Source organism: Leucopleurus acutus (assembly GCF_964270905.1).
Source record: "Leucopleurus acutus genome assembly, chromosome: 1".
NCBI classification, from domain to species: domain Eukaryota; kingdom Metazoa; phylum Chordata; class Mammalia; order Artiodactyla; family Delphinidae; genus Leucopleurus; species Leucopleurus acutus.
In genome coordinates this window covers 190,411,451-190,426,455 of record NC_139142.1, presented here as the reverse complement: position 1 = coordinate 190,426,455, position 15,005 = coordinate 190,411,451, and the positions used below count along the sequence as shown (strand labels likewise).

General features: G+C 32.6%; 1 protein-coding gene across 1 annotated transcript in view; it reads left to right on the top strand.

The window, feature by feature from the left end:
* The window catches only part of DNAJC1 (DnaJ heat shock protein family (Hsp40) member C1), a 206,043-nt gene that overhangs the window by 78,006 nt on the left and 113,032 nt on the right, over positions 1-15,005 (top strand). Inside the window, exons 4-6 of the mRNA XM_082847425.1 lie at positions 4,788-4,953; positions 5,830-5,927; positions 6,906-6,999. Coding sequence (XP_082703551.1) covers positions 4,788-4,953; positions 5,830-5,927; positions 6,906-6,999 — 358 coding nt within the window. The remainder of the gene's footprint in view (positions 1-4,787; positions 4,954-5,829; positions 5,928-6,905; positions 7,000-15,005) is intronic.

Below are 15,005 nucleotides of genomic sequence, written 5' to 3'. Positions count from 1 at the left end.
CCCCTTGAGGCACAAGTAACTCTTTGGTAACTGGTTTTCCTTGAGGCAAAAGTCTTAGCTAATCAAGCTGAGAATCATTCCTCTAAAGCTTGCGCCTGAGGCCGGGTGACCTATGAGTATTTAAACATATAGGAGAAATGCACCTCTACAGACAATTATCTAATGTTTATAATTCCTTTAGAAAAAAAAAAAACCATAGTTTTATCTTCTGAACGAAGATTGTCTTATACTGATATTTAAAAATGCTCTTTGGTATCACAATTATTTATTATAAATATTCATTAAATAAGTAATGTGTAACCTTCCAGGAATTTGTAATTTGGAAAATTGTCATAGACATTTTTATCTATTTATTTCCCTTACAAATAATTGTATTTTCACTGAAATCAGGTGCATTTAAAAAATTTTGATAGAAAAGAGAATAGCATTGAAATAGATAAAATAAACTGGGTAACTTTTTTTTTTTTAAGGAATAGGCAAATTTTATTTTTTTAAACAGCCTTATTTAGGTATAATTTGCATACCATAAAAGTTACCTATTTTAAGTGTACAATTCCATGATTTTTCGTAAAAATACCTATTTTAAGTGTACAATTCCATGATTTTTAGTAAAGTTACAGAGTCGTGCAATCCACAACCCGTGTTAGACCATTTCTGTCACCTCAGAACATTCCCTCAAGTCCATTTGCAGGCATTTCCCATTCTGATCCCAGCCCCAGGCAATCACTGATCTCCTTTATGTGTCTATAAATGTGGTTTTTTCTGGACACTTCATATTAATGAAATCATCTAATATGTAGTCTTTTGCATCTGACTTCTTTCTATTATCAAAATGTTTTCGAGGTACATCCATATTGTAGCATATACCAGTAGTTCATTCTTTTTTATTGCTGAATAGTATTCCACGTTCCACTTTTGTTTATCCATTCACCAACTGATAGACATTGAGGTCGTCTCCACTTTTTGGCTATGATGAACAACGCTGCTGTGAATTATCACACACAAGTCTGTGTGAATGGCTATTTTTCATTTCTCTTGGGTAGATTCCTAGAAGTATAATTGTGAATAAACTTTTAAGCTTTTTTTCCCTCCCAAAGGCATAGACTATAGCATGAAAAAAAGTTTTCCTGGTTCTTGTAAGGGAGATTAATATAAGAGTCTTCTGAACTCCTTAGGTAACTTGCTTATTTTAGGAAATAGCAGCTCAGCTATGTTCTGACATAAATTTCTATCCAAGTGCCCTGAGTGTTAGCTGGAATAAAGTACTGAGTAGATCCTAATCACTACATATATACACTAGATTGTGCTTTAGTAATATTAGTATATTTACTTTTGTTTAAAATCTATTTTAAAATTTTACCAGTATTCTTTTGCTAATCCTCTTGTGCAACTTAAAATTTTTTTGTCTATTTTATGGTACTATATTTGTAAAGGTTCAGTGTATTTTTTTAGTTTACTAAGTAAAGTCACATTTTATATACAAATCCAATGGAAAGTAGTTTTCTCAGCTTTAATCTGTGAAACTTTTATAAATCCATTACCTCCTTATTGTAAATTTGATTACAGGTGTGTTTGAATAAAAATAAACATTAACCTGAGAATAAGAAATCTATCTTAGTACCTTCCCTAATTAGGAGATATTATAAGACACATATTATATACAATATATAAAGTGCTGTGTACCACAATTTTTGGCACATATGTACATTTTATAAAGGAGAATAAGATCAATTAATTTAAGCTTGTTTCCTGTTTATGATCTTTGTACAATTAATTTTTATTCTTAAGTTTCAGTATGTGACCTAAGTAGATGTTGTTACTCTTTTAAGCTAAAAATTCTAACTTTTTACAAATGGGAGATTCACAATTTAGGCAAATGCTAGAATTATTTCAATATTCATTTTCATAATATACATGTTTTCTATTTTAATTTCATAGTTACTATTTTATTCTTCAAAGCATGCTAATAATATTTTTAATTTACATACTTTTTTTCTTCTGGTAATTTAAACATTTTTAGATTTACTTTCCAATGTTTGTATTAGGCTAAATATATTTGATGAATTGCAGACTATGGAATGGAACTCACATAATTATGTAGCCATTATTATGTTCATCATGGGCATTTTAAGAAAATCAAATGATGTAAACATGTATTAGGCCATAGGTAGAATTGATGAATGTTTTCATTTCTAATTAATAGCTCCATATGATTTTTTACATTAGTGATATTTTTATCATAGAAATTTACTTTTGTATTTTCTTGTAATATTCATACATGTGTACATTCTTAATCTGATTTTAACAGATTGTTAAGAGCAGTTTGTATGAGCTTAATTCTTTTAACAGTGTTATGTGTTAAATATAGAAAAGGCATAACAGTGATGTTTTAAATTTTATATGTTGTCAACACAACATTTTTTTCTTAAATAACTTATGAATATAATGTCTGTGTATATTTTAAGAAATACCTTTATTTTTTCAGTGTTTCAGGAAAGCAGTGATTTATCTTTTAACAGCATATATTCTAAAAAGTGAACTATAATAGAAGCTATCTTCCCTTAAAATGGCCAGTCGTGTGAGCCATAATGTTCATTGATAGTAAAATCAATAGAGCATTGATTCTAAGCTTAATCCTTGGAGACTGTTGTTTAGAGTGGCAGACGTAGCCTAGTAAATATCTAGTTTTGTTTAACGTGTTCAGTGCATAAGGTTTTGCTATCTTGAATTTAGCTGTGCACTAACAATTTATATGTGGGGTAGAAAATAGTAGCTATTAACAGACACATAGCATTTCAAAGATGATGGTGATAAAATATTTGATACGAGATTCGCAGCTATGAGCTCAGCTGGGTTTTCTTCCAGTACAGTTTAGATCTAAAACAAATTTAACGCTTAGCAATGCTCTTAGGGAATTGTCTCCACTTTCTTAGATGTTCTTTATTAATAGCCACACTTTTTACTTGAGGTTATTTCATGGGAGAGATGAGCTGAAAATAATTATTTTAATATTCTGCCTTTTTTCCTCAACAAATCTGAAGTAGAATGTAGATTCAGAATAAATTCAGGACTTCATTCACTGGACTTCATTCAGATGTTGTAATCTTGCATTATACCACTTGAAACCTTTTTGCCAATCCATTTCTAATCTAAAATGAGTCCGTTTTTACAGAAATAGATTTAAAGATACATTTTTTGGACAGGAATGATAACTTTTGATGAAATCGTGTTGTTATGTCTTGATATTAGTGTTCAAGAATTGCTATGTAAATATCGAAAAGGAATATTTAACATCAAACTTCGGCCCAGCTACTACACAACCATATTTTAATTAGCAGATTCTTGTATACTACACAGTTTGCCTGCCTTTAAGAGTTTAGTACCACTAATGTCCTTTGCTTTGAACATTGGTTATTCTGATCTGCCATTATTATTAATAATCTAAGTTGATCCTAAAAGTCACGTTTTCTAGATAGCCTGATAAAATATATTTTGAATTTATAACCAATATTTTTTGTACCAAAAAAAGAAGTTGCCTGTAATAAATCCTCTGCTTTATTTTTTTAAGCATATCTCCAAGGTATCAATTTAATAACTATCAAAGTAGCTACTGCAGTTGTTGCATTTAAATTGATTTACATGTCAAGACTGGCAGTTTAGCAGCTGCGCTATTATTCCTAGATCGGTCAATTTACTTGAGAAAAACCTACTACTGAGTTCTACTGACCTGCCTGACAATATAGGCCCTATTTCTATTCCTGTAATTAGGCCTGCGACTAACTCAGAATATTTTTAATTAAAATATTTTGGTCAATGTGTTGCACCAAATTAGGCCTTTCAGTGAAGATTTAATTCTGGAAATAGTGTGATTAGAATATTTAATGAGATGTGTTGAACTAAGATTAACAGGTTGTGTGTTTTGAACATTGTTTGTGTGTGACCATTTTGAGTTTTACAATCATAAATGTTATTCCTGATTTTTAACCTTAAAAATATATGCCTCAATAACTGTCTGACGGGTAAATTTAAATTCAGTTGAAATTTCCTTCTAAAGAAAGCAGATTTAAAATGCATCACTAGGAAAGCTGTTATTTGTTATGTTCTTCCCTTTCAGCAAAGCCAAAAAATGAGGAAATTGCCACTTAAATGTTTACAAATAAACAGTTTTATCGAGAAATTGGTTGTTTCCACATCTCCTAATTTGGGAATTTTTTATTCTCTAAAGGAATGTGACCAACATAAAATTAAAAAGTGCTCATTTTATAGGCTCTTTATGTCATTAAGAAGCTTTGATAAAATGATAAATATTTCAACCTTGAACCCTTGTAAAGGGGTGGAAATAAAAGCACTGACTAGAAAATTTATCCTGATTTTGATTCCATTAATATATGATTCATGGTAGCAAATAGAGCTCTTATCTTGATTTTCTCCCATTGAGAGCCTTCCTCTTGTTGCTGACTTTCATGGCGGGGCCCCTCTGCAGCCTGCAGTGGAGAGGTGGACTCTGGCTCCTTCAGCCTAGCTGCCATTACAGGAGTCACATCACTGGGGTTTAAACACACAGGGTCTGGGATCCACAGCAGATCACTGTGTGCCTTTTTGAAGGCTGTCTGTGATTGGATACAATGTTTTGATTTATAGGCCATTGTAATGCTGATAATCTATATAAATGTTATCTCTTCTGGAGAAATTCTTTTCTCTTTCCTCTTTTTACATATAAGTACAAATAAAGTTTTTTGTTTTTATTTTAAACTCCCTATGAAAAACTGTTATATTTGCTGCTGTAGGTATGATGATATTCTGATCAATGGACTTCCAGATTGGCGACAGCCTGTATTCTACTACAGGCGGGTGAGAAAAATGAGCAATGCTGAGCTGGCATTACTTTTGTTCATAATTCTCACAGTGGGTCATTATGCTGTGGTTTGGTCAATCTACCTGGAAAAACAACTGGTAAGTACTGGTAATAAATCAAATGATCTAGCCTCCTTAATTTTATACGGAATTTCAGACATTTATTTTTTCAACTGATAAAAATTTCAACTTTTCTGTATATACTCCTTATTCTAATATTTTTTGTACTCAGCATTTAGTATTTGATATGTTTCTATTTCAAGAATCCATGACATAAGAAGAAAATGTTTCTTTTTAAAAATGTGGCATTTGAGTTTGTTACAAAATTTTGTGAAGGCTCAAATATCTAGCTGAAAATTAGAAGGTAGAGCTATGTTTTCTTAATTGTCACCTTCCAGATATACATATTTTTTATGTAAAATGATTTTAGAAATTTTTGTGTCGCAGGCCCTTACATAAAGAATGATTATTTTAAAAGCTTTTAACTCAGTAAAACTTGAAATGAGTATAAGTTTATAATTTCAGAGATCAGTTGGTTAAAAAATATTACATTTTTCTTAGCCTAATATACTACTACATAGTTTATTCTGCTATGGGCTTTTATTTATATGCTAAAGATAAACATATTTATCAGTATTCATGAATTAGCATCTGTTTACTCATTCTTTTTGAAGTGACATTATTAAAGTTGGATGAATGAGAAAAAGTAAGTTGAATGCCTTCTCTTCTTAGAAAACTTTGATTGCTATGGAGATACACATGACTGACAGTGCTGAACTTCATGTGTGTTTAAGGACTGGTTACCATGGCAACAGTTATTGTTAAAGATTGATGATTTTACTTAATCATGTTGGACCCTACATACATTTGCATAAATGTTCTTCTATAATGTTTACCCTTCACAGAAGACTCTTGATAACATTTGAAGAGTACATGTTAATGATAACCTGTAACCATAATTTTTTCCACATTAAGGATGAACTGCTTAGTAGAAAAAAGAGAGAAAAGAAAAAAAAGACAGGCGGCAAGACTGTGGATGTATCAAAACTTGGTGCTTCAGAAAAAAATGAAAGGTGGGAGCATATAAAAACATTTTATAATTCAAAATTGTTTTAAAATATGTCTTTAATGTGATTCAACTTCATATGTGTATCCATTTCAGATATGCTAACATTTACATCTGTATTCAGTTTATAAAAGACTAATACTGTGCCATAGTTTATGAAACACATTCTAATCTTAAGCAAAAGTTCTACAGGTTTTTCCCTTTGTAAAGTGTTCATATATATTTATATAATTAAACCCCTGAATTCTTGTTATTTGAAAATTTTATACTGAACTTTAGAAACAAAGTATTACTAGAAGAGTCTATCACTGTAGTGTTTAGCTCAGGAGTGACAGTATGTAGAGAGACAGTGATATGCAGCACACTCAAAGAGATACTACCATTTCTTCTATTGATTCATAGGAAGAAATAAAGGGTTTAAATAGTTCACACAGCAGGGCAGGAACTGGATCAATGTGAGATGGAGATCAGAGACTATTCTGCCTGTCTTCTGTTCTGATGACATCAGTGAGTAATGCTTCAGTGAACTGCAAATGACATTAATTTTTATGTATTGGTTTGTTTATGCTACAGTCTTCATATCTGCTTGTCAGCACTTGGGGACACTCTGATGATGTTTAGTCTTTTACCGCTTAAGTAATCATAAGGTCTAAGAATTCATTTTGCCAAACTGATGAAAAGTCCAGGTTAGAAACAGGGCTTTTGTTTCTTTATCTTTATAACTTGATTACAAGTCCCCTTCCCCAAAATCTTAACCTAGATTCTCTTACTTATTATACATAATTGCATTTGTTGTACTAATATATTTTATGATAGAATACTTCAGATTAAGTGATAACTGTCATAAATATTTCATTGAAAAACTTCTTCCTTTGTTGAAATAGCCATTCAAAACAGAATTCATGATTATTATAAAAATATTTTTGTCTGTCAACTTTCTTTCTATATTTTGCTTCTTTATTTTTGCTTTTTGTTTTCCCTTTAGATTACTGGTGAAACCACAATGGCATGATTTGCTCCCCTGCAAGCTGGGAATTTGGTTTTGCCTTACACTAAAAGCATTGCCTCATCTAATCCAGGTAAAATGTACCTCTTTCTTATAATATTAGATGCTTTCACTTTAATTATTCATGAAATAATTTATGCCTGCTATCTGAATGCTGAATATACAGTAGATGCTTCCTAATGCTGATTGAATGAATAGTATAAGTATAAACGTAATTTAGAATAGTTCTAAAATTTATTTAGGTATCTATTCCTATAACTATCTCTTTTTTTTTTCCCTATAACTATCTCTTACACTGCTTTTATAACACCTTAGAATTCCAAGACACTAAAAAAAAGGAAAAAGCAATACTTTTTTTTTTAACATCTTTATTGGAGTATAATTGCTTTACAATGTTGTGTTAGATTCTGCTGTATAACAAAGTGAATCAGCTATATGTATACATATATCCCCATATCTCCTCCCTCTTGCATCTCTCACCCTCCCTATCACAGCCCTCTAGGTGGTCACAAAGCATCGAGCTGATCTCCCCGTGGGATGCAGCTGCTTCCCACTAGTTATCTATTTTACATTTCGTAGTGTATATATGTCAATGCTACTCTCTCACTTCGTCCCAGCTTACCCTTCCGCCTCCCCGTGTCCTCAAGTCCATTCTGTACGTCTGCATGTTTATTCCTGTCCTGTCCCTAGGTTCATCAGAACCTTTTTTTTTTTTTTAGATTCCATATATATGTGTTAGCATATAGTATTTGTTTTTCTCTTTCTGACTTACTTCACTCTGTATGAGAGACTCTAGATCCATCCACCTCACTACAAATAACTCAATTTCATTTCTCTTTATGGCTGAGTAATATTCCATTGTATATATGTGTCACATCTTCTTTCTGATAAATTATTATTTTTTTTATGGTTTTCAGTTTTGTAATTTTTACTTCTTTTTTTTTTTTGCGGTACATGGGCCTCTCACTGTTGTGGCCTCTCCCATTGCGGAGCACAGGCTCCGGACGCACAGGCTCAGTGGCCATGGCTCACGGGCCTAGCCGCTCCGCGGCATGTGGTATCTTCCCGGACCAGGGCATGAGCCCGTGTCCCCTGCATTGGCAGGCGGACTCTCAACCACTGCGCCACCAGGGAAGCCCGACTTCATTTTCTTTAACATCTTTATTGGAGTGTAATTGCTTTCCAATGGTGTGTTAGTTTCTGCTTTATAACAGAGTGAATCAGCTATACATATACACATATCCTCATATCTCCTCCCTCTTGTGTCTCCCTCCCACCCCCCCATCTCACCCCTCTAGGTGGTCACAAAGCACCGAGCTGATCTCCCTGTGCTACGTGGCTGCAGCAATACTATCTTTAGGACAGATATAAAAGCAATAAAAATTTAATCATTTAAGGCATATCCAGTAAAAAAGAACAAAGCTCAAATAGTTTGTCACCATGTTTTAATAGCATTTAAGTACATAGTGTGAAAAAAAAACACTTTACGTAAGCATTGGTATAATTAAGCAAAAATATATATAGCTTTCCATTTTATTTGCAACTTTAAGAGGAGTCAAGATATTTTGTCTTAAACTGGTAATCAAAGTTTCTGTTGCTAGTCAGTCTTACTCAAACAATAGGATGTACATATCATATTGATATGGCAATTTCTTATTTTTTTATATTTAGCATACCAACACATATTGTTATTTCTTTGCTAATTTTAATTGTTGCATCTGGTTAGAAAATTTCCAACACATAAACAGAATATTTGAAAGAATATATAATTGTTTTGGTGTACAAATTTTGAGATTCTTTGAAGTTGTAATTTTGGAGGAAATGTCTCATTTCAGAAAATACAAAGAGCAAGAGAGACAGATAATTTGTTTAATTCTACTCACTTTTTTTCATGAAACAGCTGTTTTTCCTAATTGTTTAAGGAAGTGAATGACTCCAACTTCTGTACTTTATTCCTCTTTTTCCTCTAATAATGAAAATTTTACATTTGAAGGGAAAATGAACTAAAAATTACTAGTGTGTTTCTTTCTAGCCTTTGAGAAATTATTTACCAGTTCTTTTGTCAAAATTGTTTATCTTAGTAGTTATTGCTTACAGAATCATATATTTTGTTAATAGAGACAATTGAAGTATTTTGGTAATTTAAAAGCTTTTGTTTTTAAGTTGTTTATTTTAAGTTTTATGTTGTTTATTTGAATAAAAATCCACAATCCTCATATGCTACGTATGTAAGAGTTAATAAGAGAGAGGGGAAAGTATATTTATCATACTGGTATATTTATGAGAAGATGTGACAGAAAAATATTTTAGGACATGATTTCTTATATTTTTTAAAGAATGATTATTTTTTGTCGGCTTTAGAATCTGTGCAGTAGGCAAACCAGAATGTAGATGAATTTAAAAGTATAGTCATGAGGCAGTATAGATAAAATATCACATAAAATGTCAGTCTGAAACACTTCTTTGTAATTTTAATCTAAGTCATTTGAAACAAAGTTTAGTTGGTAAAAGTAACATATTTCTTGATTAGCGTGGAGTAATTTGCAAAAACAGAATCAATATATTAAGATGGATTAGAATTACAAGTTATTGTTTTGCCTTATCACAAATTTGTAGAAAGCTTACAAAAATAAGGAATTTTATAAAAACATTTTAGCCTCTTCAGAAACTTTCTTAAACTGTTGAATCAGTTTGAAGTTTAAAGTTTTTCTCATGTTCACTAACAAAATAATGTAATATAGTAGACTCTGATACAAATTGTAATAGTGAAAGTATTTTAGATTGATAAACATATAGCTTATACTTTCATAAGCATCAGCAAAGCAATACTGAATAGTTGCTATTAAGATTAGATTGTCTGCTTTTTTTGTCTGCTTTGACCTTTGTGTTAATTTATCATTCATAAAATCGTGTAATATGAATACATATGCCTTATCTACAACACTGAAATTTTCATGTGACACTTCTATGAGATCTTCTTAAATAAGGTATTTATGAAATATAGAGGAAGCCCTTTTTACCCGAAGCAGTCTGTATTAGTAACTGGCACAGTGGTGATAGAAGAGCCCTACTCAATATAAAAAAAATGATACACATGACCTTCAACATTTTCTTCACCACTCTTGTGATACAGGGCCATTGTTTTATTTTTAAGTAGGAGTCCTTTCTCTTGCGTAAACCATACCTATCATCTTGGTTTCTTTAAGGACAGATTTCCAGTTGATTTCTCTAAAGAAGAGTTAAACCATACTCTTGTGAAGCAATGTAGTTGTGTAAGCCTTAGAGATTTGTATGATATCCGTTGCTCAGTCTTTCATCATCGGCTTATTTACATCTAGTTAACAGCATTTTTAGCAACTCTTTCATGGAGCTTTCCAAAGCATCCACTTGGTTTTCATAGAAACAACTGTCATTTTCTACTCAGTTTTCATCTTTTTAATATAATATTTAATTGAATCGTATAATTACAATAACATGTATCACTGACACAAATAGGTTTAAGAGCTAATACAACCAGCTCATATAAGCATACAGTTAGTTAAATAGGTATCGGTTAAGGGAGTTTTACTTCCGTGTGTGAATCCCTTGAATTTCAGGGAAAGTTCATTAAAACTGAGCTGCAGATATTCTGTGTAAGCAGGCAGCTGTTGGATAAGATGGAGTATCCAAGCTAAAAGTGGGAGATTCAGAGACTTCCAGCAAATGGCCTCACACTAGCAGAACTGGTACCCAAATTTTGTCCTTGTCATATCAACAGCTCTTCATCTTCAACTGTTTTCCTCCCACTCTTCCTCTAAATACCCATTCCTTTATTACACTCCACATGCATATATGGTTGGTTATCTAGTAAGATTTGAAAAAGTGGCAGTTCTGGTTCAGCTTGTGCTCCTGAGTTCACTGTTTATTACTTAGTATCTAAGATCCCTAAGAAAATTCCTTGTTGCCTACTTATTTTACCTAAATTCTTTTCTATCCCTCTCCCCCAAAAATTACAGATGAGAATAGTTATATCATAGTTATTTGATGTATAAAACTTCTTCTGGTTATATTTTTAGAAAAACAGTTTAGCAGGTTCAATAAAAATTTATTAAACACAATATCAGAACAAGAGGCTATAGAGATGAATATGCTTTCTTGGACCTTACAGTCAGGTAGAGGTTATATCACATGAATTAAAATAATTGGGACACAATATGGTATGTAAGCTTCATATATGTAGTATAAACAATGACTTCTGTAGATGTTCAGAGAAGTAAGATTGTCTCTATTTAGGATAACCAAGGAAAACTGAAAAGAGGAGCCACTTGAATTGAGTCTTGAAAGATGAATAGACACTTGACAGTGAAGTACCCACTCTGTGTACTAGTTTGTGTACAAAAATAATTTGATAGATACAGTAACTCCCATATAATCATATGTGTTAGGACTGGAAGAAACCTGAGGAAAACATTGTACAACTGCTTTTTAAAAAAAAGAAAAAAGAAAATTCCACATAGCCCATTGCTATCATCTAAGACTATATCCCAGGTCTCCAGACTCTGAATATAGCCATTTAGGAATTTATACCCTAATAGATAAATCTCACAAATCTATTAAAGGACATTGAGACAAAAGAGTGTTTCCATCGCACATGTCTGTCAAAGATATGTATACATTGTTAGGAATGGGAAAGTTAAAGTACATAGTGGGCAGAAAATACTCAGAGTGGTTCTGTGATCAAGCAGGGCAGAGGTAGAAGTATTTCTTTGATAGCTACCCTTTTTGAGAAGGTCTTTATTACCTCCAGCACTGGGTTTTGTTCCTTTCCTTTGTTCTGAAAAATATATTGAAAGAATTATAAGATTTGGTAGATTAGAAGAATGAGGCCAGTAACTGAAAACGATTATACTTGATATGTGTAAAATATTCGATGTTAAGTTAATAACAAACATTTCCTAGATTGGAAAATATTGAAGGGAAAGATGTATGGATATTACTCTATTTAGCAAAGTGTATATCCCTATATCATTCATGTACCCACATAGGCAGAGAAGAAAAAAGTCAAATGAGAAACCATAGAAGAAGAATGTGGAGAGTGTTTTTAAATTGATGTGTCCGTAGAGAGATGAGAGAACTTTAGAGAGGAGTAAAATGCATGACCGTGTGCAGAGAAGCTTGGGAAACTTGAGAAGAATGTGTTTAGACAGCGAAAACGGTAGGTGGAATGATCAACCGAAGACATGGAATGTGAATTAGAATATAACAAGGAACTTGGCCTATATCAGGAGAGGCATAGTGTGCTTTGAGGCTAGAATTTAATTTTAACATTAAAAGTATAGCCCTAAAAAAAAAAAAAGTATAGCCCTAGTGACACTTTCATATCTTACCAGTGTTTCTTTTTTCACGATAGTTTGAAGGGAGTACACAATCTTTTGGAATCTGACTAATCCAGTCTTCCGTGTTGACTATATTCAGCCTATAACCCCAAGAAATTTTTCTAACCTCCAAAATGCCCTTCTTGGATATTTTTTAATTGACCATATATGTTCTAAAATATATTCATAGCCATGAGGGTAGCAAACAACTGATGAAATACAACCAATGCTATGTGCATATTTTCATTTTAACTCTTATAACTTAGTTTATTTTTGTCACTGCCTGTTTGTGTTGGAGCTTCATTTATTTAGGCCCATGATAATTTAGGTCATTAACACCACCAATTTCTCATACAAAATCAGTAAGTACCAAATATCCCAAGTGATTACCAACCTAAATCATAGTTCATAGTTCTCTACATTTTCTGAGATGAAAAAGGTCTTCAGTATTCAGAATTTATTTGCTCGATAGTTTGTTTGATTTTCTGGGAACTCACCATTTAAATTTCTCTCTAACTGCTGTGTTACATTTCTCAGTAACGTAATTTATAAAATGTATAACTCCTTTAGGTGTGCATTGCCTAAGGTTGTTAATTTCTCTCATTGTTAAGTCCCAGTCCCATCTTTTCTCACTACCAATCTGATCTAATATGAACACAGTTAGACTAGAAATTATTGTAGGAAATTTCCAGCATGTATATCTCCACCCTATCAGGATTTATAGGTTGCTGAGGAGCAGTGGCTGAGAAAATAATCTTTTCTGTAGTGCTATGACTTTTACCTTAAAAAAATTAAAATAAAGCTTGCCTAAGAGCGTAAATGGAATACTGTACTTTATACAACTGTTTATAAATGGAGGCATCCTCCCTCCCAAGAAGCTTCTTCCATGGAAACTACAACTGTGGACAAGCCTGGAGGTCACCCTCTCTACAGTCAGGGCCCTTCATTTCTAGCCCCTTTGCTTCTGCTTGCTGGGACAGAAACCAAATAAACAAAACATTCACAGCTAATTAGCAGGGAGAAAAGCTTCTAAAAGGCTAGGAGGCATTTGTAGCAAGCTCAGTTGCCTGCCCTTCTACTCAGAGTTAAACACAGATTTTCCAAGGGATGAGGAAGCTTTCTTTCAGTACTCACATAACTTTTTGGAAAATTTTGCATACAAACATACTTTACATAGGGAATACGTAAACAAATAAAAAAGGTTGGAAAAACTCGTCTGAATTTTTATAAGGCTGAAACTCTACTGCTACAGAAGGACAAAGGGATACAGGAAAACTGGAAAGACCTCACAACATAACAAAGATTCATTCCATTCCTTCTACTCTCTGAAAGGAGGCCATAAGATGCAATTATTCGGAGGTCCAAAGGCAGAATATAGAGTTTTGTAGAAAAGATTTTAAAATCAGAAAGAGTTAGGTAGGATGTTAGAGATGCATAGTCTCATCAATTCCATATTTTGTAGATGAAAAATAAGTTTAAGACTCAGATTGGTGAGAAAATTTGCCTAAAGTGACACTACTAGTCAATGGTAGAAATGAAACTTAAAGCAGACGAAAATAAATTTAAAATATAAGAAATATAAAAGCCAAGAAAGAATAAATATTTTCAACAGCTGGATAACAAGCTAGATATGTTATGGTGAGTGAATAAGCTGTCTGATCTTACATTCTCTATATGAATATTGAGGCAGACTGTAATTGTTATAAAAGTTGTAGAAGGATTCTTGTATTGAGCTGGGGCTGAATAGATGACTTCTGTGGTGTCTTCTGTCTCTTAGCACAAATGGAAAAAGTTGCTTTGGGCCTTCCCAAAGCCCAACACTGCCTGAATACTACTGACTCAGGCAGAGGAAAGCTGAGCTTGATTTCTGCTTTATTTTTATTACTTCTTGTGAATTTAGTGTTATTATCATTCTGTACAAGAAAATTTACTCTTATTCAGAGTATGAAATTTTAAAGTTTTCCTGTATTCTTCATTGTAATTTTATACATTATATGTAATTACACATTATATCTAATTCTGAGATTATAAGTCAGTTGGAGAACAAAATTGGATATAGAGAAATTGAATTTATGGGCAGATTTTCAGAAGTGCACTTAACGATATTCTCCTGTGTTGACGGTTATATGTAAGCTTCAAACAAGAGATTTGTGCTGTCACACAGTCAGAGAGAAATGTTCCCTATTCCCATTAGGACAGGTGGTACTATTTCCCTGCTTGTACAAATCTAAATTGCTTTCTTTCCTAAGATTTTTTTGGATTGTTTAATATTTTAAGGTTCATATGGAGAAGTAAAAGAAAACCAAAACATGACGAGCAGTGCCAGCGCAGCATGTTATCTTTATCACTTAGATAAACTATGTCGATAGAGTTAAAAAGAAAGATTTATAAGGGATGACTTCCATCTTGTAGCTAACTAACCTTGGGAATACTACATCTTCAAGGCTTAGCTAAATTGTCATCATCATTATGAAACCTTTCTTGATCAGGCCAACTGAAAATTTCCCATTGTATATTCTCTGTACTAACTTAGTAGCACTTACTATTTGTATTAGTCAGGATAGACTATGGTGCAGATCATCCTGAAATTTCAGTGACTTAGAATTTTTTTCCAGTGTATGCCACTTATCTATCACTGGTTGGTGGGAAAAGGGACATTCTGCTCTAACTAGCAGCTCTAATTTAGGGACCCAGAATAATGATGTCTTCACCATCTTCTAGCTGT